Below are 24,849 nucleotides of genomic sequence, written 5' to 3'. Positions count from 1 at the left end.
CATTTTTTTCTGATAAACAATTTTATTAGATTTTAGCAATAAACAAAACAGAGTGTCACTGCAACATAGAAGACAGTTTGATACATTCCGTCGAGAGCCCTGCGGCTGTTCCTCCAGTGGATACGTTGAAATAAGAAAACCCCTCCATCCCACCCGCATGTATAATAACTCAGTCCGTTAAACCTAGCCATTTGTGCCATACACATCCATGCTTGGCAGGACAACCTCTCGCTTCGTACACAGTTTTTTCTTGGGTAGCACACCAATCTACCCCCGGTGCCATTTCGCAATTGAGGGAGCTGTCGGAGTTTTCCATTCCGCCGCAGTAACTCTTTTGGCCACCATTATGGCAGTTCTCAGGAGAGCAGTTTGTCAGTACGGTAGCCATCCAGCCCATCCATCACCCCCAGGAGAAGGGCAAGGCCGCTGAGGGGGACCGTCCGGCCCAGGATGTCACTCATCTCGGTTACAATTGACGCCCAGTATTTGGAGAGGGGGACACAAGACCAGACCATGTGGTAAACGTCTGCTGCGTCTGCGGCACATCGAGGGCACTGTGGGGACGGGAGGAACCCAGCCCTGTACAACCGCACAGGAGTAAGATGTGCACTATGGAGATAATAAATTTGAATAAGGCGGAGCCTAGCTGAAATGGTAAGTTCCCTGGGGGCCATCATTGCATCTCTCCAGTCCTCCTCCTCTTGGGGACCAGCCCATTGCTCCCAGCAGGCTTTGATGGGGTCAAGGGAGGACATTGCATGGTTAGGGATGTGGGCGGTAAGGGCGTGTCGCAGTTGGAGTATCTGTAGAATTGAGTAGCGTGCAAGGCGTATGTTTGCTGTAGTGTTTGGAAGGAGACCAGATGCTCACCCTGCCACTCATCTCCCATGTGGGTGATGCCAATCAGGTCCCATTGCTGAAAGCCCTCTAATGCCTGGACCTCCCTCAACCAGGTTCCGCGCCATAGGGGCGTCTGCAGTGTGAGCTTGGCTTCCCATTGAGTGTGTCGCAGCGCGGACTGCCATGATAGGAAGACCGTTCTAGTGATTGCTGGTGAGGTGGAGGGTATGGGAGCCCCATATAACATGGCTTGAATCCAGGCGAATCGGAGGCCTTCCAGCTCCAACCGATAGGCGGGTTCCAACCATCCCCCATTAAACCAGTCATGGATTACAAACAGGCTTGTGGCCAGATAGTACAGAAAGGGGTTTGTGAGTCCCATCCCACCGTCATATGGGGGCCAGTGACAGTGCACAAGGGCCAGACGCGATCTTGAACCGCCCCAGAGGAAATAGGTGATTATTCCATCCAACCCACGGAACCAGCTGCGGGGGAGGTGAAGCGGGAGATTTTGAAGCACATATAGGAGGCGTGGCAAGGCCATCATTTTGAATAAGGCGATCCTACCGAGGGGGTTAAGCGGAAGAGACTGCCAGCGACGAAGGTCATCCTTAACAATCTTGAACAGCGGGCCAACATTTAGGGACCAGCTCAGCTCCGGGAGAAGGGCTACCCATATACACCAAGGTATTTGAAGGAAAGTCTCCTCAAGGGAATGTTTGTTCGCCAGTCCACACATTCATGCAATGTGTGAAGAGGCACTAGGTTGGATATAGCCTTGTTAAGGCCGAGGTCCAACACTTTTTCAAAGGAGTGAAAGATCTGGAGGCACAGTGGTCCCGATTGGGCCGGATCAGCCAGGAAGAGCAGGACATCTTCCGCATACAGAGTGATTCTGTCTTCATGGGAGGCATTCCAACGCCATCCCTGTAACCGGTTGTCAGCCCTTTGAGACCAGCCAAAGGTTCTATTGCTAGGGCGAACAGGAGAGGGGAGAGCGTGCAACCCTGCCGGGTCCCCCTCCTAATAGGGAAGGCGTCCGACAATGCCCCCTTCTGTAGTAGGGGATCTCTGTGTATAGTCATAATCTAGTGAATAGTCCCGCCCATGTGCGCGGACCCCGGAGCAATAAAAATAATCTCTTAAGTTGTCAAGCCATGCAGACCTGCAGCTACACTTAAGAGAGAATTCAAAGACAGATAATGCAGCCTATATCCACAGGCTACACTGTCCAGTACTTCAACTAGAAAATTCCACCAACATCCACAAACAGCACTGCCTGCCCAGCTTTTTCCACCGAGAAAAACCTGCCTCCACCAGCAAAAGCCTCTGGAATGATAGAGAGGGAGGAATGGACAGACAAGCCCCATAGGCTACCATTATGTGGCTCAGAACAGGATACTGTGCCTTTAAGAAAACTTTCCAGAACTTTTCCAGTATCCCAGAATGCACAGCAGGTCCCTTCTACTTTCAGTTCTTTTTTCCGGCTCCTGCTAGCAGGACCCTGGAGCATTAGCTCTTCATTTTTTTAGCTTTTTATTCATTTTTAGTGATTTTTTTGCAGTTTCACTCGACGTCTTTGGCCTTTATCTACATTCTGCTGTGGTTTTTTGGCAGAATCTCTGCAGTTTTCTTGTCTCTATACAATCTGACAAGTGCTTTGACTGCGGTAGGAAATAAAAGCCAAAGCTGAAGCTCACAGAGTTTGTCTTCTATGCTTGCCTGTGTCTTATGTCTTTGACAACTGTCTAGGCATCTTCTTCAGCCTCTGGGTAAGGAGAGGGTAGGTCCTCTACCACGTCCCATGCTGTGTCCTCGGGGGTTTTCCCCAGTTGGAACGCGACTGAAAAACGACGCGATTCCGGTCAGCATCGAGGACGGTGACGTCGAGAGCTGGTATGACACCGATATGCTCTCCGTGGACCCAGGACTCCGGTCGACGCGACATCAAAAGCCCACGTCGAGGTGATGCTTGACGTCGAGGCGGTGCTCGACGTCGAGGCGGTGCTTGACGTCGAGGCGGTGCTTGACGTCGAGGCGGTGCTTGACGTCGAGTCGATGCTTGACGTCGATGCTATGCTTGACGTCGGGACGATGCTTGACGTCGATGCTTGACGTCGATGCTATGTTTGACATCGAGACGATGCTTGACGTCGAGAAGCAGTGATGCTGGATGTCGAGGCGATGCTGGACGTCGAGGCGATGCTTGACGTCGAGGCGATGCTTGACGTTTAGGCGATGCTTGACGTCTAGGCGCAGTGATGCTCGACGTCGAGGCGCAGTGATGCTCGACGTCGAGGCGCAGTGATTCTCGACGTCGAGGAGCAGCGAAGTGACGTCGCAGTGATGGCGAAGTCGCAGTGATGGTGACGTCGCAGTGATGGTGACGTCATGGGTGACGTCGAGGGGTCATTACTGGCGCTCGATGTCTAGGTCCCGTTCTGGACCTCGCTCCGTAGTGAGCCTATCATCATCGGCGGGGACTTCGTGTTCCCGGCAACGTCGACTCTCGACGCTGAGCTGGGGATGGACGCCGAGGAACCCTTCGGAGTCTGGGTCTACTTACGCGTGGTCCGCTCAGAGGCGAGGGACTTTGGTCCCTTCGCTTAGTTGGGAGTATCTGCGTACCGACTCGCCATCTAGGTCGCCTCCTGCTCCGACCCCACTGGTGATACCACGGGGATGCCGCAGAATTCTCTCCGGCTCATCTCCCACTCACCGAGGGGCCTGTGGCTCCTCAGCCGGCGATCCCCCCACGTGGAATCTTGATGTCCCTAGGACGAGGTCTCGTGTTGGGGCGTCGGTCACATGGACTCCGCTGTCTTCCATAAGGTCCCGTCGTCACCGTTATGGAAGGTCTCGGTTCAGGCATGCCAGGGATGCATCTTACAGGAGTATGGGGAGGGGCTCTCCTGCTCTTACGAATTTCCCCCTTAGCGGGTTGTTCACTGGTGTGTGGTACTTGACTTTCGTCCACTGTCACCGGCCAGTAGGTTCTGGCTTAGGAGCTTCCTGTATAGTTGACATCAGTGATGTGTAAGACTCTACAGATGAAACCTCTTGCTGGGCCGTTGTGATAAATCCCTGTGTGAGTTCCTTCACCAAATTGTGGATCTCCTGCCCAGAGACAGGAATAGTCTATAGGGCCTGATGGTTTCGGATATATTCTTCGGCTCTGCAGCAGATATTTCGCTCCAGGCGAAACCCGGGCATTGCCATGGTTTTGTTCTATGGCGACATACTTGTATTCGTCCGACATCTCTGAAGCCTGCGGCACAGCAGTGTGTTTCTAATCTCCCGTTCTCTGGCGCAACTCTTTCGCTCCCATGCGGATAGCGAGGTGGCCCGCATGAAGGCCGAGGCAGAGGCTTTGATGGCTGTATGTTTGTAGGGGCATGGAGAACGGCTTAAGGCCGTCCGCCCTTTCCAGCGGCGTTATGCCTCCCAGATTTTTTTTCTGCGGTCTCGGGCCGCCATTGAATCATTCAGGACAAGTGGGTGCTGAATATTGTGCGACTCTTCCAGCCCCCCTCCATCGCTCCCTCCAACTCAATCGCGCTACATGCGTGAGTTGTAGAAGGAGGCCACCACCCTCTTCCAGTAAAGGAAGATAGAATCGGCTCCTCTTGTACGGAATTGAATGGGATGGTACTCACTGTTCCTTCTAGTGTGCAAGGGAGACATGACCGAGTGTGGACCCGTGTTCGGCGTGCGACAAGCCGACATGTGGGTTCATAGAGTAAAAATTCCGGTGGAGGTCCCTGCATTAGATTTCCCCTCAACTTCATTAGGGAGAATGACTATGCGCATTAGATCTGAAGGCCGCAGATTTTCACGTACCCCTGGCGGGGAAAATATCGCGAGTTCCTGCTTTTCACAGTGGGCAGCGACCATTATCATTGCTTTGTGCCTCCTTTCGGCCTGAAGTTACCACCTCGGAATGTTCCATACGCAAGGACGTAGTGGCTGCGCATATGAGAGTAACAGTGTCTTTGTCTATTCGTTTCTGGACGACGGGTTGATCAAGGCAGCTACTTTCAGGTAGAGCGCCTGCATTTCACTCGGACTTCCTCTCTCTTACTTCGTTTGGGCCTCCGCAACAACCTCACGAGGTCTGTCTTGGCTCAACGAATGTGTGTCCTTCGGAGGGGAGACACTCTTCGATCCTTTGGAAGGCTCAAGTTCTCATAATCATGCCCTCCCCCAACGGTGGGGCCGGTCTCGTCTCTTCTGGGCTTTATAGCTCTATGTGTCTTCTCCACTGCAATGCAACGATTGGTTGATCAAGGCAAACTCCTTCTCGGAAGCACTAGCGCACTTCCAGAAGAGGTGCGTTCTCTTGAACAAGCTGGGGTTGCACGTCAACATGTCCAAGTCTGTCCCGACGCTGGTCCAGTGCATACAGTACGTGGGGGCCTCCATCTCTACGCTGTCAGTAAGCGTGTCTCCTTCGGAGGAGAGACGATTATCACTCCTTCGAACGACTCAGGCCCTTATGATCGCTCCATCGACGACAGTGAGGAAGTTGTCTTCGCTGCTGGGATCGATGGCATCATGTATCATCCTCACGCACGGCTGCACATGAGACCACTGCTGGAGTGCTTGGAGGATCAGTGGGATCAGAGGACAGGTTCTTGGGATGACTAGATACGGCTGTCTCTGCATGCTCTTCAGTCGCTGAAGTGGTGGTGTTCAGCGGAAAATCTCCTCAGGGGGGTTTCCTTCCACAAGAACATTCCCACGCAGAGTATCGTGACAGATGCGTCGCTCCACGGCTGGGGAGCGCATTCCGGAAAGTGGTCCCCGTTGGAGTCGACGTACCACATCAATTTCCTGGAACTCAGAGCCGTTTACCTGGCATTGAAGGCCTTCCATCCGTCCTTCCTGACCAACTCGCTGCTCGTCCAGACGGACAATACAACCACGATGTATTACCTCAACAAGCAGGGGGGGGTCGAGATCACGCACTCTGTCGCAGGAGGCGCAGTCGATCTGGCACTAGCTTCTGGCAGAGGACTGACAATTACGGCCACACATCTGACGGGTGTGCAGAATGTTCAGGCGGACGCACTGAGCAGACTACTTCAGGAAAACCACAAATGGGTCATAAACGACGAAGTACTAGGGGACGTCTTTGCAAGGTGGGGGACTCTAGACGTAGATCTGTTCGCCACCGCCAAACAGCAAATGCCGAGACTTCGCATCCAGGTACTACCAGCGGGGGACGCTGGGGAATGCGCTATGGATCGACTGGTCGAACAGCTTTCTGTACGTTTTTCCACCCATTCCCCTGATTCCGGCGGTGCTCATCAAGCTGTCCCAGTCCAGGGCGCGGATGACCCTGATTGCCCCGGGATGGGCCGGACAGTGGTGGTTCACGGACCTGCTTCACCGGTCTCTCCGTCCTCACATACGGCTGCCGTGCAGGCCGGACCTTATCACGAAGTTCGGGGGCAGTTGGTACACCTCAACCTCTCGTCTTTGAGTTTGGCAGTATGGCTCCTGAGATAGTGCAATGTGGACATTTGAATCTACCAGCAACGAGTGGAAGAGATTCTGCATCTGATGCAAGTCCATGCACTTTGACCCGACGACATGTAAGGAAGACGTCATCCTTACGTACCTTTTGCATTTGGCGCAGTCTGGCCTTAATTTCCATTCCATTAAGGTCCATCTCGCTGCTTTGACTGCTTACAGGAAATGCCCTTCACAGGCTTCCTTCTTTCAGATCCCTGTCATCAAGGATTTTTTGGAAGGCTTGAAGAAAGTGTTTCCTCCTGTCAGACTTCCCTCGCCTTCATGGGAATTGTATGTGGTGCTGTCCAGATTGATGAAGGAGCCTTTTGAACCTATTCACAAGGCTTTGTTGCAGCACCTGTCTTGGAAGGCGGCGTTCCTAGTGGCCATTACGTCGGCCCGCAGGGTGAGTGAACTTCAGGCGTTGTTGCCTAGAACCTTATACGGTTTTTCTTGCTGCTAAGGTTGTTATGCGTACTCGCCCTAAATTTCTTCCTAAGGTTATATCTGATTTTCATGTCAGCCAGACCATAACTTTACCTACGTTTTATTCAGAATTCCTCTTCTCCAGCGGAAAGGTCTCTACATTCCCTGGACGTTAGGAGGGTGTTGTAGTTTTATCTTGATGAGACCAAAGATGTTCGTAGGTCGGACCAGTTGTTTATCCATTATGGATTCGTCAGGACCGGGCTTGCTACCTCCAAACAGTCCATCTCTAGGTGGATTGTGTCCTGTATACAATTGTGTTATCAAAAGGCTAATAAGACCTTAGGGGGAAACCTAAGGCTCATTCCACCAGGGGCAAAGCGGCCACGACTGCTTTGCTGCATAATGTTCCGATTGCAGAAATCTGCACGGCGGCCACTTGGAGGTCGGTCCATACTTTTGCTGCGCATTACTGTCTGGACTTGGATGCCAGGGTAGATGCTCAGGTTGGGCAGGCTTCGCTGCGAAATTTGTTCGCATAGTAGTGGTATTATTTTGTAGTGTTCTCCACCGCCGTTTTGGTGTGGGGATGGGCTTGCCATTCTATTCACTAGATTATGACTATACACAGAGAACCCCTACTACAGAAGGAGTAGTTTCTTTTCTGTAACTCCAGTTCTGTAGTAGGGGTATCTCTATAGTCATAAGCGCCCGCCCTCCTCCCCGGTGGAGAGATAAATATTATTGTAAGGAATGCTACAGGTCTGGCGTGTTACGCCTTCAAAAAGAACTGAAAGTAGAAGGGACCTGCTGTGCATTCTGGGATACTGGAAAAGTTCTGGAAAGTTTTCTTAAAGGCACAGTATCCTGTTCTGAGCCACATAATGGCAGCCTATGGGGCTTGTCTGTCCATTCCTCCCTCTCTATCATTCCAGAGGCTTTTGCTGGTGGAGGCAGGTTTTTCTCGGTGGAAAAAGCTGGGCAGGCAGTGCTGTTTGTGGATGTTGGTGGAATTTTCTAGTTGAAGTACTGGACAGTGTAGCCTGTGGATATAGGCTGCATTATCTGTCTTTGAATTATATCTTAAGTGTAGCTGCAGGTCTGCATGGCTTGACAATTTAAGAAATTATTTTTATTGCTCCGGGGTCCGCGCACATGGGCGGGACTATTCACTAGATTATGACTATAACAGAGATACCCCTACTACAGAACTGGAGTTACAGAAAAGAAACTACTCCTTCGCAAGGATCCTGGCTGACGGGCTGGAATAAAGGACTCTCACCAATTAATGATATCGTGGAGCAAAGCCCACCCTTTACAGGACGTCACGCAGGTAACACTAATTAACCGTATCAAAGGCGTTCTCAAAATCTAGTAATAGCAAGGCTCGGTATGGACTGAGGAGGTGACTGTGAGCAAGAGCCGCGTGGAGGTGCCTAAGGCAGTGTTGCGTGCTGGGCTGTGGCATGAAGCCACACTGGTCCAGGTGAATGAGGGTGTGGATGGTCCGCTTCAGACGGGTGGCCAGAACCGTGGCATAGATCTTAATCTCAGTGTTAATGAAATTGGGCGGTAGTTGGAACATGCATCTGGGGGCGCATCCGCCTTGGGTGTGACCACGATGGTGGCTGTATCTGTGTCAGGGGGAAAGGCACCTCTTTCCAGAACCTCGTCAAACAGGGCATGGAGTTGTGGGATTAGGATTTCCCAGAATACCACACAGTATTCTGCCGGGAAGCCATCCGGACCCAGAGTTTTGTGGGCAGCCAGTGCTGAGATCACCTCTCCAATCTCCTCAGTTGTGATGGGTTCCTCGAAGGCCTGAGTGTCTCTCTCTGGGAGTTGTAGAAGGGGGACGCCCGCAGAAAAAGTGAACCAGAGATCGGTGAATGTGAGTGATCTGCTGAATAAAGCTTTGCATAATACTTCGCTAAGGTCTCTGCAATCTCAGTGGGTGCCCGGAGCGTCTGTCTGTCGGAATTTCGGATTTCAGGCGCTATCTGACTAACCAAGCGATGGGTGGCGGGCCAGTGAAGCAATTTACTGTTTTTGTCTCCCCATCCATACACCCTGGCCACTGAGGACCTCCCGATCATTTTGGCAGATTCAAGGGAGACCGCCCTAATCTCTTCCCATACTAAGTGGAGCTACCAGCGCTCCGCCTCTCCGTTCTCCAAGGTCATACTCTCTTCCAGGCGAAGGGCCATTGCCTCAAGTTGGGAAAGATGGCATTCCTGGGCCTGTCATTTGTGTTTGGGGAACCCTTCAGCATTCCCACGGATTGTGGCCTTGCCCACCTCCCACAGTGTGCTCTGGAACTGGACTGTGCCCTCGTTAGTGCGTAAGTAGTGTTTCAATTCCTCCCCGGTCCCTTTTCTGTACTCTGGGTCCTGAAGGAACCATGCATTCAGCCTCCATGTGGGGCGCCGAGTCTCCATGAGGCCCCCAATCTGCAGGAGGAGCGGGGAGTGGTCTGATATGCCCGCGCTAGACTCCGGACATCCGTGACTAATCTACAGTCTGGGGCAGGCATGAAGAGGAGATCAGTGCGCGAGTGAGTGTGGTGTGCGGTGGATGTGTGTGTATATTGTAATGTTCTAAGGTGCCAGGTGCACCAGACATCGCAGAGGCCCAGCTTAGATCTAATCTCCGAGGCACTTAGTCCCTAAAGTCCTGTGGGAGGACGGGGGCCCATGGCGTCTTTGGCAGGGTCAGGGACCGCGTTGAAGTCTCCTCCAATTACCGTCAGACCCTGGGGGATAAAGGACAATGTCTCTAAGGCTGTTCGGAGGGTGACGTCCAAGAGTGCCTGCGGGGCATAAACCGAGATCCAGTTAATAGTGGCATCTCCAAGGGTACCTGTGAGGGTGGCAAACCGCCCCTGGGGGTCGCTCGCTGTGTGGGTCGGCGTGAACGGGAGGGAGCGTCGTAGAAGGATCGCTGTTCCCTGAGCCCCCCTACAGAACCCAGAGTGCCATACCCAGTCAAAACCCTGACATGCTAGAAAGGGGAATCGGCTTCCCATAAGGTGAGTCTCTTGTAACAAAAGGACATCTGCCAGACCCTCTTAGCATACTTCAGGATCGCAGCCCACTTAATTTTATCTAAGAGTCCGTTAGCATTCCAAGAGAGGACTCTAAGAGGCTCGCCTCCATCATATGTTTGTGACATTGTGGTAGGGTACTAAGTTGCAGAACCTTGGATCCTGGGCCCTCCGGGGCTTTTGATAGCTAACCTCAGGGAATGGCAGGAGACATTAAACTTCATTACATGGACCATGCAGGGGTGCATCGTGAGTTCCATGTCCAGTGACGCAGGGAAGCCAGTTAACACAACCAGAAACTGGGAGACCATTCCCCACACCCCCTTCCCAACCATACCCCCCCATACTTCCCCTAATGAAGCATCTGTCGCCTGGTCAAACAAAGTCTAGATTAGAAAAAATGTGTTGCGGGTGAGCAGTATTGGGCAATGCATTGGGCCCCTCTACATTTAAGGATTGTCTCTCCGCCAGTTGAACACTGGAAACAATGTAAATGTTTATGCTCAAATGTGGGGACTGTGTGACAGGTCGGAGTTTCAGAGTTTAGCCCCGGGAAGTCAGTAGTGCGCATCTCGGGTGTCTGGTCTGATCCTTCAGAGTACTCTCTGTTTTCACGCTGTTCTATGGCTGTCGACACTCCGCTTCCCTGGCCAGGAGAACCCGCGGGGAGGCCGAGGCTGCCCCATGGGCATTACGTCTTCTGCGGGACCAAGTGCGCCATCCCCGGGTGCCCGCCAATGTCTCCACCTGAGGCTCGCCCAAGGGTATAGACTGGGAGCTTACCCCCGAGGGTGGAGTGGGTGCTCCTCGGTCACCTAGGTCCATGCTGCCTCCAGAGTATCGAAGAAGTGTGATTTCCTTTGGAAGATTACTTTGAGGCGGGCCAGGAAGAGGAGTCTATACTGCAGGTTGAGGGCTCGCAGTTTCTGTTTTATTGAGTGTACGATCTTCACTTGGTTTACACTTCCCTACTGTAATTGTGAAAAATCATGATTTTGGTACCTTTATGCAGCAGCTCTGACCAAAACCGGGCCTCTTGGAGGATAGCATCGCGATCCCCGAAATTCAGTATTCTGGCAATTATTGGCCAATGTGGAGCTCCCGGGGGCAGTCTGGGGGCGAGCGCCCGGAGTGTCCTCTCGACCACAAACCACGATGACAGGGCTTTTAATGGCATCCAAGACCGGATCCAATCTTCGATGAATATATTTATTTGTGATTGCTCCGTCCCTTCAGGCAAGCCCACCTGGCGAAGATTGTTGCGACGCAACCGGTTTTCCGCATGTTTGGCCCATCTATGAAGTTCCGTCATCTGGGATAGGAGTTGTTTTACTTGTGCTTTCAAAGTGGATACATCGTCTTCAACCTCCGAGATGCTTGACTCTGTTTCCCCAATGCAAGCGACAGCGTTGCGGAGGTCTTGCCGAATAACCACCATGTCTACTCGCACTTCTCCGATTTTGGTCTCCATTTACTCTTGACATGACTTGATGGCCTGCAGGTTGGTGGCCAGGCCTCCCTCTGAGTGACCGGATGCTGGGTGTGCACTCTCTCCCTGTCCGTTGATTGTATATTGCTCTATACGGGTCTGGGTTAAAGGGGGTTTGGCCCATCTCTTTCCCCATGGTTGCTTGCTCGCCGAAGGGGGGCGAGATCCCTCCCTTTGTGTGTTGTGTCACATACGTTCCAGGGGGCGTCCATCAATCAAGCAGGGCGGGTGCCCCACGAAGAACCCCGCAGTCTATTGAGGCCGGCGCGATGTAATCCCTGTGTCTCCGGGTGTATTCCCTCCGCAGAGCACGGCCGGCGCACCAAGCCCAGAGAGCAGGTGCCCCCATTGGAGGCTCATTAGGATCGCAGGTATGTTGAGGACTCGCTCTCAAGGAAGTCACTGGGCCACAGGACCCCCGCGTGCGGCAAGGTTCTGGCTGAGGACCTGCAGTGGTCTCTGGGATTGCCCTGGAAGGCAGTGTCCCCCGTTGCCGCAGCCGGATATCCCCATTCAATCAATCAATATATTTATAAGGCGCACTACATACCTGTGAGGGTCTCAAGGCGCTAGGGGGGAGGGGGGGGGGGGGTGCTGCTGCTGCTGCTACTGCTCGAATAGCCAGGTCTTGAGAAATCTCCTGAAGGTCAGTAGATCCTGAGTCTGTCGCAGGTGGATGGGAAGGGTGTTCTAGGTCTTGGCGGCGAGGTGGGAGAATGATCTGCTGCCGATGGTTGTTCTTCTGATGCGGGGGATGAGGGCGAGGTTGGCAGAGCGGAGCTGGCGGTTCGGGGTGTAGAAGGTGAGGCGTCTGTTGAGGTATGTTGGTCCGGTGTTGTGGAGTGCCTTGTGAGCGTGGGTGAGGAGCTTGAAGGTGATCCTCTTGTTGACGGGGAGCCAGTGCAGGTCTCTCAGGTGTGGTGTGATGTGGCTGTGGCGGGGGATGTCGAGGATGAGGCGTGCAGAGGCGTTCTGTATTCGTTGTAGTCGTTTCAGGAGTTTGGTCGATGCTCCTGCGTAGAGGGCGTTGCCGTCAAGGTCTCACGAGCACTCCCCCGCAGCGGTCTGCATTAAATAGGAGAGTGGAGGGAGGCTCAGCTGGGAGGTGGGAAAACGGGCGTGGTGTGATGGGGAGGGGCCTGGGCAGCAGTGGCAGGACGGGGGAAGCGCGAGGGGGCGGCAATGAGGGAAACAACGGAGGAGTCAGAGAGAACGGAAAGCAGAAGCTGGAGGCAGAACAAACGAGGCACAAATACTGAAAATCCCAGAATGACCCCAATACTGTGACACGCAACACATGGAGGAAAAACAATTACTGGCAGAAACAAAATAACCACACAATATAGACTCGCAACACCCTGGGGGTAGCAGCAGCCTTGAAAACCCGAGGCAGGGGGCTCCGCAGGCAGCGGCAGAGAGCAGGAGCTGTGGGGAGAGTGCAAGCCTATGACTGGAGTCAAGGTCTCACGCGGCTCATCCACCGAAAGCCAATCTGTGTGGGAAGGCCCCCCAGCCAGGCGTGACTTGGGGCAGTTCAGGGGCTCGAGGCAATGGTAGAGGGGCAGGGAGTTCTAGGCGACAAAGCTCCAGAGGAACCCCAGCTGTCACGTTCTCAGCCTAGGAAGGCAGGACCGGTGACCAAGAGGGCCCCCAACCACATGTCGTCCTGTCGGCCGGAAGCCAAAATCCCTGACCCCCACTGCGGCTGCTGGTCTGTCCCACCAATTGCGGACCGATAGGCAGGAGGAGGCCTTGCAATCCGGGCCAGTCCAGAAGGCGCACCCCTCGTCTTAGAGAGCCGCCTGACACAGCAGGTCCAGCAGCAGAGGAGAAGGTGGGGGGGCAGTCACCAGGACCACAGCCGATCGTGGGCCGAGCGGGCCCATTGAATGCAGCAGCGGGTGTCTGAGGCTCACCCCAGACACCAGTTCAGTCATGCACAGGGGGAGCTCCGGCAACCCTCCCTCAGCGCCCCCTCCACACCTCTGAGAGCGCCTCCAGTTCTTATCAGGCTGGCGCCATACCCCGGATATCTCGTTAGCAGGCTATCCAAGACCACCCACTGCCTGGTGGTGGTATCTGTCAGTCTCCAGTCAACCAGCTCCCACCGGCATCAGCGGACCCAGAGGAGGTGGCGCTCCGCCATCTGGGTCACCCACCATAGGCCTCCAGAACGAGCAGCTGCCTCAGGCCCCGCTCCCAACCGCCGGCGGCAGCACTCCTCCTCCGTCCTGCTGATCGCAGGCCGAACGTCCCTGGCAGGGCACACCTCAGTCTGGATCTGGTCTGAAGGGGTCGCTGCTTCCTCGGGCGGGGGAGGGGGGCGACACGGCAGCTCCGCCACTGTCAGTGAGGCTTTCTCACCGCACCGGATCCGGCAGGCCACGCAGTCTCAGGGGACACCACCGGGAGCCCAAAGGGGGCTCTCTGGTGCATCCACTGCAGTACGACACCTCCTGCAGGGCGTACAGAGGGTAGGCCGCCCGCCGCCATTTTAGCTCAAAGCCAGCTGCTCGTCGTTTACACTCAAATCGACAACTCGATCCTCTCAGGTGCTCGGTTGCTCCCAGGACGTCACAGGGAGGAGCACTTCATGGCTGGAGGCGCCCCAGCAACCCTGATTTCGCTGGAGGAGAGTCAGGATGTTGGTGGATCATCAAGGGGTCCGGAGCACTCCTAGAGTGTGACTGCCATCTTGGCTTGCCTAGCCACGCCCACCATTTTCAGCCATTTTATAGCACGTCTGGCTCGCTGATATCCCCAAAGGAAACCTCTGATAGCAGAATCCAGCCGCTTAAAAAAGTAATTGGGAACGAAGAGTGGTATAGCACGAAACAGGTATAAGAACATTGGCAGAACATGCATTTTAATGATATTTCACCTCTCAATGATAGAACTAGGTAGCTGATGCCAGAGTCTTAAAGAGGTGATGGTTTTTGCAAGAAGAGCCTCATAATTGAGTCTATTAAGAATTTTTTGCATATTGGCTGCAATTTCTATACCTAAATAGGTTGCTGAAGAGGTGACACAAGAATTTTTTATCGTATTAGGATAATTCAGTATCATTTGTGTCTTGTTCCTGTTCATCTTGTATCCAAAAGCTTACCAAACTTGAATGCCTGCTGCTTGATTATGACAAGATTCGAGAAGACGTTGACTGAATATATGGCCATGTCATCCGCACAGGCCGAAACATACAATTTGACACCATTAGCAGCTAAAGGAGATAACGACTCACAATGAAGAATACGGGGTAAGAAAAGCTGCAGATAGATTTTAAAAAAGTAACTGTGAAAGAGGTCACCATTGCCAGCTGCCTCTGTGAATCTGAAGTACATCTGATATTTCTCTGTTGGTTGTAACCCTGGCATACAGTTTCTGATACAAAACCCGGACATAGTGCAAAAAATGTATCCCAAACCCTATTCCTGTCATTACTTCCCCAAGATATGGCCAAGAGACCCTATCAAACGCTTTCTTGGCATCGAAGAGGAACATACAGGCCGATTTATTTAAATTATTGCATCAAAAAATGAAATCGCCATATTAGTGTGGATAGTAGTATCCCTGCCTGGGACAAGTCCATGCTCTGATTATTCACAATGGATTTTATAACCCCTCCCAGTCTAAGTGCGAGAATCTACTAATACATTTTAGCGTGAGCATTGATCGTTGAGATTGGCCGGTATGAGCCTCGCTCCAAAGGTTGCTTTTTTAAGAAAGACCGCTATAATGGCAGAGTTCCATGATTCTGGGTTCCGTGCCCTAGATCAACATTCTGAAAAATTAAGATGAGTAGAGAAATCAGAACATCTAAAAAAAATATTTATAAAACTCTACAGGGATCCCATCTTGACCTGCAGCTTTTCCCTAAGGGAGAGAAAGAATTGCGTCTTTAATTTCTTGCGATGTGATACAACTCTGAAGCTTTTCTGAATTTGAGCAGTCAAGATATGGAATCTTAAGGGATAAATACTTTTTACTTAGCACACTGAAATATTGGTCATCCACGTCCTCCGCACTATATAAAGACTGGTAAAAGAATGTCATAAGAACGATGCTTCTCCTTTCTTAGATCATCTTTAATCCACTCAATTTGATTCCGATTTTGCATGTCCTTCAGTTTAAAGTCTGGGATCTTACCAGTCGTTTCCCCGTACTCATAATATTAATTTTCTTCCTCATAAAGGCAGTGGCAGCTTTTTCTCATAATAAGCAACCTATCTTGCTTTGACACTCCACCATCCAAACAAAACACTCTCATTCATCTAGATCTGTGATACTCAAAGTACAACCGGGGGCTGCTTGAGGTCCTCTCCTGACCTTTGTATGCGGCCCATTGGTGAACTGCAGCACTGGCCTGCTGTTTACTAGACTCCGCACTAACATTTGAATGGAAGTAACTAAGGCGTCCTGCACCACTTTTTTTAAAGACATTTTTTTATAAACATCTACCAACAAATGTGTAAAAATATAATGGTCTCTTCAAAATTCCAAAACTTGTATTTCTTTAACATGCAGAACTTTTTCACCGTAGTACATCCGATGACATCATTGAATTGAGGTTTTTTTTTTTTTAATGATGGTTTCCAAATATAAATTTAGAAACATTCATGCTTCCACCGACCCTGACAACAATGCCAATAGTGAACTAAAAGACACTCAGTTGTCATGTGTTGGTATTATAACTGGACAACATCATAGTTTATTAAATCAAACACAAGAGAAGGAAAAGGAAGCAAAGTGGGGAAAAAAACAACTGCCTAGCATCACACAATTTGGTCAAATGGGGAAGCCGGGATTGATCCCAAGTTTTCTGATTTCGCTTTGTGCAATTTAGCCACTACATATACATGCTTTGCTTCCCTTACACCCAAATCCAAAATTGCCCGACCGCCACCCTGCTGGCATTAGTGTGGCCCTCGTTCACACCACAGACCATACTTTGTGGCCCCAGGGAAAATATTTGTGAGTACTCATGATTTAGATCCTTGTCAAGGATTGCAACGGCATGTTCTCTTTCAAGCTTTGCCAATTTGCCTGAGTCTTGCTCTTCCCTATCCCGAAGCCTTCAGTTTCGATTGCCCACAAATGTAATCATAATTCCCCTGATATACACTTTTAAGGTATCTCAAACCACTAACATGGAATCAGATTTCAAATTATGCCCAATATATTCTGCCAGACTTAAAAACATTATTCTGATATACTCAGGATCCAATAGAAGTTTACCAACGTGAGTTCTCAGCTATGCCTGAAATATTTTAAAAGAACAAATAATGGTATTAAGGTCAGATATAAACTTGGGGCCGACTTCTATCTTGGTATTATAAATAAGACCAAGCGAAACGAGAATATAATTGATCCGCGAGAAATGATTATGGACATGGGAATCGAGCATAATGGTCTCATCTCTTCCAGCGTGCCCCTCATTCAGGGCAGACCTAGACCCATCTTCTTTAGAATAGTCCCGATTCATCTTATATGCTCTCTGGCCATTGCATGAGCCCCCTCCTCTTGGTCGAACCATCTAAGGAGCCTGCATCAGCCTCCCTCCCTGCGCTATCTTTAAACAAGTGAGCACAGAGAAAGTAGCAACAGATTTGGGGCTTAATGCAGGCATTAAACTGTCCACATAGGTACATACATAAGATTCAGCTGCCTGTTCTCCCAGCCCCGTATCCACCACTCCCAGGATAACCATCGGATTTGCCATTGATGTGTCCGGGAGTGCTGTTAGTGATGTTGCACAGTTAGCCTTGCTGGATTCTGGGCCAATCAGTTGACTTGTGCTGGCTCTTCTTCTCCAAAGCCATCCCCCGTCTCATGAGAACAGGATGGATGGGCGGTGTGTGACATCCCCACTGACAGACCTGTAACAGGACAGACCAGGGGGCTCACTCCCCCCGAAACACAGCAGTCTGAATCAGCCCTACACCCATCCACACCCCGGTTGACGGCCCAGCTTCTTTGCAGTGCAGCCCAGTAGACATCCCTATGCCTGCCGTGTGTCCACGCTGCTTGAGCGGCTGATCAGTGAGCACGCTCCCGCAAGCAGATCCTTTGCCCATCTTCGACACCGACCTCCCAGGAACCACTGTGCGATCAGTCTTGTTCAACTGACGGCCGTCATGCAGACCAAACCTGGAAGTAGCCATTCGGGACCCCGGCGTGCAACATGTAACCACGATGATGCAGTGGAGCAAATTAAGAGAGTTCTGAATACATCCAAATCTGGAAAAGGTGAGCAGAATGTAAGTCACTTGGCAAAGGGGGCAGCTATCCAGGAGAAACGGACCCTTAAAGTTTCCTAAATGGTAGCGTGCTATTGTTACAACTGGTGGTATACTTGCTGGGGCCGGAGGAGCAGTAGTGAGCAGAGAGCCACCGTCTTCCCAAACGAGTGTGTTACAATGCTGTATTCAACGTAGACAGGTCATGTAAATAAAGGTTATATGTTTATTCATCAGGTTACTTATTCAGTTACAGGTTACAGGAAGTTGTTAAGATCCATATTATGCCCCACCAGGAGCAGCCTCTTTGCTGCTCAGCCCATCCACTCCAACTGATTCTTCCTAAAGCACAAACACTCTGAACATTTCAATGACCTCACCATTGGCTGAGCAGCAAGGCAGAGAAGAACAATAGGGAGGATGCAATAACCAACAACTAGATTATAACATATCTCCCCCCTTATAATGATTATAGAAAAACAAATGTATGTAAGATAAGACACACATACGACATGTCCAATAAATTCATCAGAAATTACATGCCCATCCAATCTAGGAAAAAGTGGAAAAAACACAAGTAAAAGTGTTCCATTCTTAAAACAGTGGGTGCTCAACCACGTCCACTCACACTCCATGCACAGGGAATATCTCACCCCTCAAACAGCGGGTACCACACCACTTCACTACCACAGGCTACCCACATCGCCTCACACCTAGGCAAAGCTAGACACAGGGTATTTTCACAACCCCTAAACAGTGGGTAATGCATAACTCAACCCCACCTCACTTTGCACACACAGGGTATCAATCATCCTGACAAAATCACGCACCGGGTATCATCACAACCCCCAAACAGTGGATAACTAACACCACCCCTCCTTACACTCAAGGCACAACACTCACAGCAGGACCAGGGACTCTCAACCCACTACTGCACCGACACACAGGGTATGACCCTACCCATACCATAACAGAGTATCCTTAAACCCAACACAATCGCAGGGTATCTCTAAACCCAATACATTCCCACTAACACAGGGAAACTCCTCACACGAGGCAACAATTACACACAGGGTATCATCATAACCCCTTCACAGTGGGCACCACAAAACCCACCTAGCAAAAGAACAACACACCTAAAAAGAAAACATGGTAAACCATTGAATCAAAATTGAGCATGGCATACATCCGACACAAACATTAGAAACATGCAAACTAATGAGCTTGTGCTACCATGAACAACCAACAATGTCTCTTATTACCACCAGTGAGCGAAATCTCACTTGAGTTGACCGATGTAACCGGCTAGTGAAACACCTCACCTCACCGATGAATTCCATTTCCCAGAGTCAAACAAGAACTTTTCCTCGGGCGGCTGCAACAGGGGCCGCAGGTTTGTTGAAGAAAACGCTTGAAACACTACCTCTCTGAATGTTTCCTTTCCTGATGCCGTCCGCTTCAGCAATGTCCATAGTCCAGCATGCACACCCATCCGAGAAAGGTGATGACAATTACCTCCACAGCTGTATAAACCGAATGTCACACACAGCAGGGCTCCCAGCCCCTTCGAGATACCAATGAAGAAATGCTAGTTCGCTTTTAAGGAATACAACGTGACTGCACGTAGTTGACGCCTTGCTGGGTGGCTCACGGCGCGTCAAAGCAGCAGAACGTTCCTAAGGAGTCCCAAGCTGCTCGGATACCATTACGTCAGAAAGGATCCCAAGAAGACAGCACTGCATGGCTCGAAGAAGCAAGTAGCATCGCGTACAGGGAACCGCGCGCTGTCTATTTTTCAAACCGCAGGGACAGCGGTTAAACTGCAAACTCTTCAAACTCGCCTAAGTTTCTGCCAGTGAAAACAGCGGTGCCCCCAATAATTCCTAGTAAAGCACAAAAGGAACACACAATGTGGGGAGCGAATACAACCAACGAAGTACCACTCCACTCAAGTAGAAGGCAGGGAAGCTGAATCTCCAGATTGACGCTGTCCCATGTATGTAGGCACTCTTGACTCCTGCTCACACGTGTAGCTCCACTGAGCCAAGAGACAGGGACACCCAAATCCAACGCGGTCCTCCATAAGCTGGAGTGCGAGCCTCTCACTCCGTGCTCTCCCACAAGCGTGAACAAATTCACTCCTCTCACTAGTTGACACACAGGAAACGCAGCAAGGAGAGGACGCAAAGCCAAGTCCTTACACGTTCACCATACTTTGTGCACAAATATATTTTCTAGGTCTGCAGGATGAAAACAGCTTACCGCTTCGGCTGCACACTGCGCTGGCCTGTAGGCTGTCTTTTTTTATAGACACTGGTGGGGCTACCAGGCGCAACTCTTCTTTATCTCTCTTTATCTTTATCCTCATATCTTCTCCTTATATTTATATTTGTTTCAACTGACACTTCAGAGCTCTTCTGGTCTTTCATTAAATTTCCATGCTCACAAGGGTCTTTTCCTCTGGGCGCCAGTGTTACAATGATGTATTCCACGTAGACAGGTCTTGTAAACAAAGGTTATATGTTTATTCATCAGGTTACTTCTTCAGTTACAGGTTACAGGAAGATGTTAAGATCCATATTATGCCCCACCAGGAGCAGCCTCCTTGCTGCTCAGCCCATCCACTCCAACTGATTCTTCCTCAAGCACAAACACTCTGATAATTCCAATGTCCTCACCATTGGCTAAGCAGCAAGGCAGAGAAGAACAATAGGGAGGATGCATTAACCAACAAGTAGATTATAACAGTGTCTCTCAGTTTACTTTCTTTTTGTGTTTTTTCATCAGTTTGTGAGTTTTGAGCTACTAACAGAACTGGTTCACAATACCATGTCTTACAACGCTCGTGATCCGGTGGTGCACTTTGTTTGTGGAGGTCTTGCCGCTTGCAGTGCCAGCTTGACGGTGCAGCCCTTGGACACAATACGGACACGCTTCGCAGCTCAGGGAGAGCCCAAGGTAAGAGTGGGGGTGGCAATGGAACTTAACTCTATTTAAAGGAAGATTTGGAGTGCTGATGTCCGGAGAGTCTGTGGTAGAAGTGAGAAGAGTGGGAGTCAAGAAATCCTAGGGTTAGAGCAGTGGAACATGAGATTATAGGGTATGAATATGGGATTAATCAGGAGAACATAAAATAAGATTGGCTTTGCCGGCAAAAGCCTAAATCTAGACTTGCTGGGTCCGGAGAGCCTATGTTAAGCATGGGGAAGGAATCAGTGACTTTTCTTTTTTTATTGTTTTTATTGGCATTTCGTATAAGACAATAAACAGTAACACAAAAGTGCAGTACATTACTTAGTTATTGGGACAGCCAGCCCTCCAGGGATGCAAAGATACAAAATATAACAGTGTTATGCACCCACAACACATAGGATAGACTACAGTCCAGTAGTTCACTCCCACATCTCGTGACACGCAGGTCATGACATAATGCATTACAGCCACAACAACATTTAGCTCCCAACCCTTTGCACTATGCGAACAGAGGTCCAGTCTCTAGTATTTGTTGTATCGGGGTCGTCCGTAGCAGTGGAACCTAGCCAACTCGTGAATGGGCCCCAGATGTCCTTTGGGCGGGATTGCGTCTGTAAGTGTTCCCAATAACAAGACAACTGATTCCTGCAGTATGTAACATTCTTGACCCAGTCCCTCGCTGTTAGGGGGAAGCGGCACCCCATTGCAAGGCCACCTATCTCTTCGCCAGCAGCAGTAGCATTGCCGCGAGCCTCCTCGACTGAGGTGGTGTATTTTGAACTACTCCCAACAGCGCCACCAGTGGTGTGCAGGGCAGCTCTTGCCCGGTTATATTCTTGATATGATACAGTACTTTCAACCAGAAGTTGGCCACAGACCTGCACCGCCAAGCCAGGTGTGGGAAGGTCGCTTGGGAAGCCCCGCACCGCCAGCAGCGATCATCTGAGCGCAGCCCTATGTGTGGGAGTGCGGTAAAGGCGGTGAATGTATTTCAAGTAAATAAGCCTAAGACGATAATTAGGAGACAACTGCTCTAACTGTCTGCAACTGAAGTCCCACTGCTCTTCAGTGATCACCTCTAGGTCTGCCTCCCATGCACTACATGATGTTGGCACTACTATGGGAAAGTCTCTCTGTGTTATGGTGGAAATGCCTGAGGCTAGTTTCTGACCCAATTCCACAGTTACTATGTTTTCGAGTGCCGGCAACGTCTGAGGTGAGGTTGGAAATGCTCTGCATCTGCTCCAGTATGAGGCACGTAATTGATAGTATAACAGCATATCTAGCGCTGAATGAGGTGCAGGGCCACACATTTGCTGCAGCGTTAAAAACTGTCCCCTGGGTATAGGTCCTGGCCTGTCTGGATGTGGTGTGTGTGCGCGCGCCTGTTCCTTGCCGTCCATGAGAGGAGGGAACAGTGGGTTATTTGCCAACGGCATGGAGGGAGCATAAAGTATGTTAGTGTTTGCCCTTTTGCACAAACCTCCCCAGGCCCATCGTAAGGTTTCCATGGTGTCCACTTCGTTGCGCGGGAGTTTGTATGTTTTGTAGAGTGCTATGCTTAGGGGAAGAGGTGCTAACCTGTCTATTTTAATTGCCACATGAGGTTGGAATAGTATGGGGAGTACCCACAAATGTAAATATTGTGCCTGGGCACTATAAGCGTAAAGGGCGAAGTCCGGAGCTCTCAGTCCCCCTTGGGCCAGTGGCAGTGTTAGTATCTCCCAGGATAGCCTAGTTTGACCCGCCCCCCCAGACCATCTCAATCATGAGTGATCTGAGGCGTTTTAAAAATTGCGCCGTAATTGGAACAGGAATGTTGACGAATAAATACAATAATTTGGGCAGGATGATCATCTTCGTTACAGCAATGCGGCCTGCCAAGGAATGGGGGAGTGACTTCCACCTCTTCAGTCTGTCCCGTCCACCATCTTGCCATGGTTGGCTGTCCAGATTTCCTGCAAGTTACTACTGATCCAGTTGCCCAGATAACGCGTCGGGCCATCTGCCCATGCTATGGGGTATTCAGTGTCAAAGGCCTGAGTCCCGGATGTCAACGGGATGATAACGGATTTACTCCAGTTAAGCACCACCCCGGACATGCCTCCATACCGCACCAGCTCCCTTGTCATGGGTGCGTAGTTGTCCCTTGGGTTTGTCATATATAAAGTGATGTCATCTGCGTACATTGTCACAGTGAGCCCCCTTGTGGTGAACCCTACTCCCCGATTTGTGTGGTGTTGCCTGATTCTGGCTGCCAATGGCTCAGTCGCTATAGCAAACAATAAAGTTGACAGAGAGCAGCCCTGTCTCGTTCCTCTGGTCATGGTTATGGGGTCAGATATCATGCCCTTAACTTTGAGGCGCGCTGTGGGCAGAGTGTAGAGAAGCCTAATCTGCTGTATGAAGGACTCAAACCCAACCTATAAAGAAATGGGAACAAGTACTCCCATTCCAAGGAATCAAACGCCTTAGTGGCATCCAGGAGTGCAGCGATTGCTGGGCCATGAAGGGCGAGATAGTGTATCAACGCAAATAGCGTCCTAAGATTGTGAGGTGGACCTTCCCGGCACAAAACCGCAATGGTCCGGCTTGACGATCAACGGGAGCAGCAGCTGGAGTCTATTGGCCAGTAATTTGGTAAAAATCTTAGCGTCTAGGTTGATCAACGATAAAGGGCGATATGAGTCACATTTCGAGGGGTCCAATCAGTGGCTCTTATGCTAATAGAAAGGGCAAGAGGGATTTTTTAAAAAGTCCTCTTGTCCGTCACTTTTTGAAAACATCTTAAGTTATAAGAGTCTAAGGTGAAATTGTGGAAACCAGTATATAGACATGGCTAAGAGTCCAAAGGGTGGTATATGGAAAGCCTAAGTTAAAAAAGGGCAGAGAGTCTGAAGGTAAGGATGGAAGGTAAAAAAGAGAACCTCTGGTAAATGTAGTGTGGTAGGGATCAAAGAGTGCTGAGGGACAAGAGATTCTCCATCATGGGTGTGGTCTTAAAGTTCATAAATATTAGAATAATTCTGGTATGTGTGGGATCCCAGAAAATATCTTTACAGATAACTTTTCATTTTTGAAAATATTCTCTTTAAGAAAACATTCCTATAGTAGGCAACTTTGATGTTCTTCAATAGGCAATTAAAATGAAAACATTTTCACTATAAGATCCTATTGGGTCGAATTTCTAAATTTATTTATTATTTACCATTCAGAACATAAAAAATAAAATTGGAAGTGGCACATCTAAGCATTGTGTTTTACCTGGCACAACTAAGATTTTGCTCCACCATGGTATCTTCTTTGATATTTATAAATGTTAGGGTGAAGTAGCAAGTCCATCCCTCAACTTCAGATGCAGATGAACCAGGATTGTAAGTAGGGGAAAAATGAGAATGTACTAAAAGTGAATAACGCAATCCAGTTGTACCAAGTGGCCCACCCACCAGTGTGTCTGTCTTAAAGTGAAAGTAAGTCTAGCAGTGAATTGTAATGGTGTAGACCCTGGGGCTGCGCAGTGTCTACTCGGGGAGTCCGAGACTGCTTCGAAAATTAAAAAAATTTGAATAATTAATAAAGAGTTTATAAATTAAGAAGTAAAATTGAAAATGTTATGATATTCATTAAATGTAAAGGAGTTTGGAATTGGAGCCTAAAAATTATATTGATATCCCCTGGTCTGGCCTTTGACGTGATCGAAGTGAGCTTTGTGCTCCCAGAAAAAGTGTATTGCTCACATTCCAGAAGATGGAACTTGAAGACCTAGACGCTAACTGAGAGCAAAGAAAAAAGAACTTCTTTTTTATTTTAAGATGCCTTTTGGTTAGCAAAGAGCAAATGATTAGTCTTCCTAAACACTACCGTTTAGTAGATGGTAGAGATGGGACTCCTTACTCTATTGTGAAAGGTGACCTTGAGAGGAGGCCTGTCTTTTTCTCTTTCCCATATTACTCCTTCAGTTTGGCTGATGACAGGCAGGTACAGAAACCTCTTTGTGCCTCTCTTGTGGGTGCTCCAGGTTGGAGACTACCTTGCTGTGAAAGGCGTCACTTGACGCAAAATCTTCCTGGTGAGCAGCTGAGAAAGCACACTTGAAATGAGAACCAACCAAAACCAGGTCTGCAGTGCCAGACAGTTGATCCACCTTTCCTGTCTGCTACTTGTGTATAAAAGTGGGACCCCATTACCTCGATTGTGGTTCTGTTGACAAACTCTCTATGGCTTGGGCCACAGGAATTATGCGACCGGAGCCGACCAAATCATGCGGGAAGGTTAACTAAATTACAGGGCAAGATAAAGCAAAATATACAGCATAATGCAGCACATTG

General features: G+C 49.9%; 1 protein-coding gene across 11 annotated transcripts in view; it reads left to right on the top strand.

The window, feature by feature from the left end:
- SLC25A19 (solute carrier family 25 member 19) overlaps positions 1-24,849 on the top strand; it is a 277,279-nt gene that overhangs the window by 221,706 nt on the left and 30,724 nt on the right. For all 11 annotated transcript variants that reach the window (XM_085617023.1, XM_085617026.1, XM_085617024.1 and 8 more), the window contains one exon: positions 20,336-20,506. In XM_085617023.1, coding sequence (XP_085473149.1) covers positions 20,336-20,506 — 171 coding nt within the window. The remainder of the gene's footprint in view (positions 1-20,335; positions 20,507-24,849) is intronic.

The sequence above is a fragment of the Triturus cristatus genome, chromosome 7 (assembly GCF_964204655.1).
Source record: "Triturus cristatus chromosome 7, aTriCri1.1, whole genome shotgun sequence".
NCBI classification, from domain to species: domain Eukaryota; kingdom Metazoa; phylum Chordata; class Amphibia; order Caudata; family Salamandridae; genus Triturus; species Triturus cristatus.
Note: the sequence above shows the minus strand (reverse complement) of the source record. Positions and strands in the feature narration are given on the sequence as shown.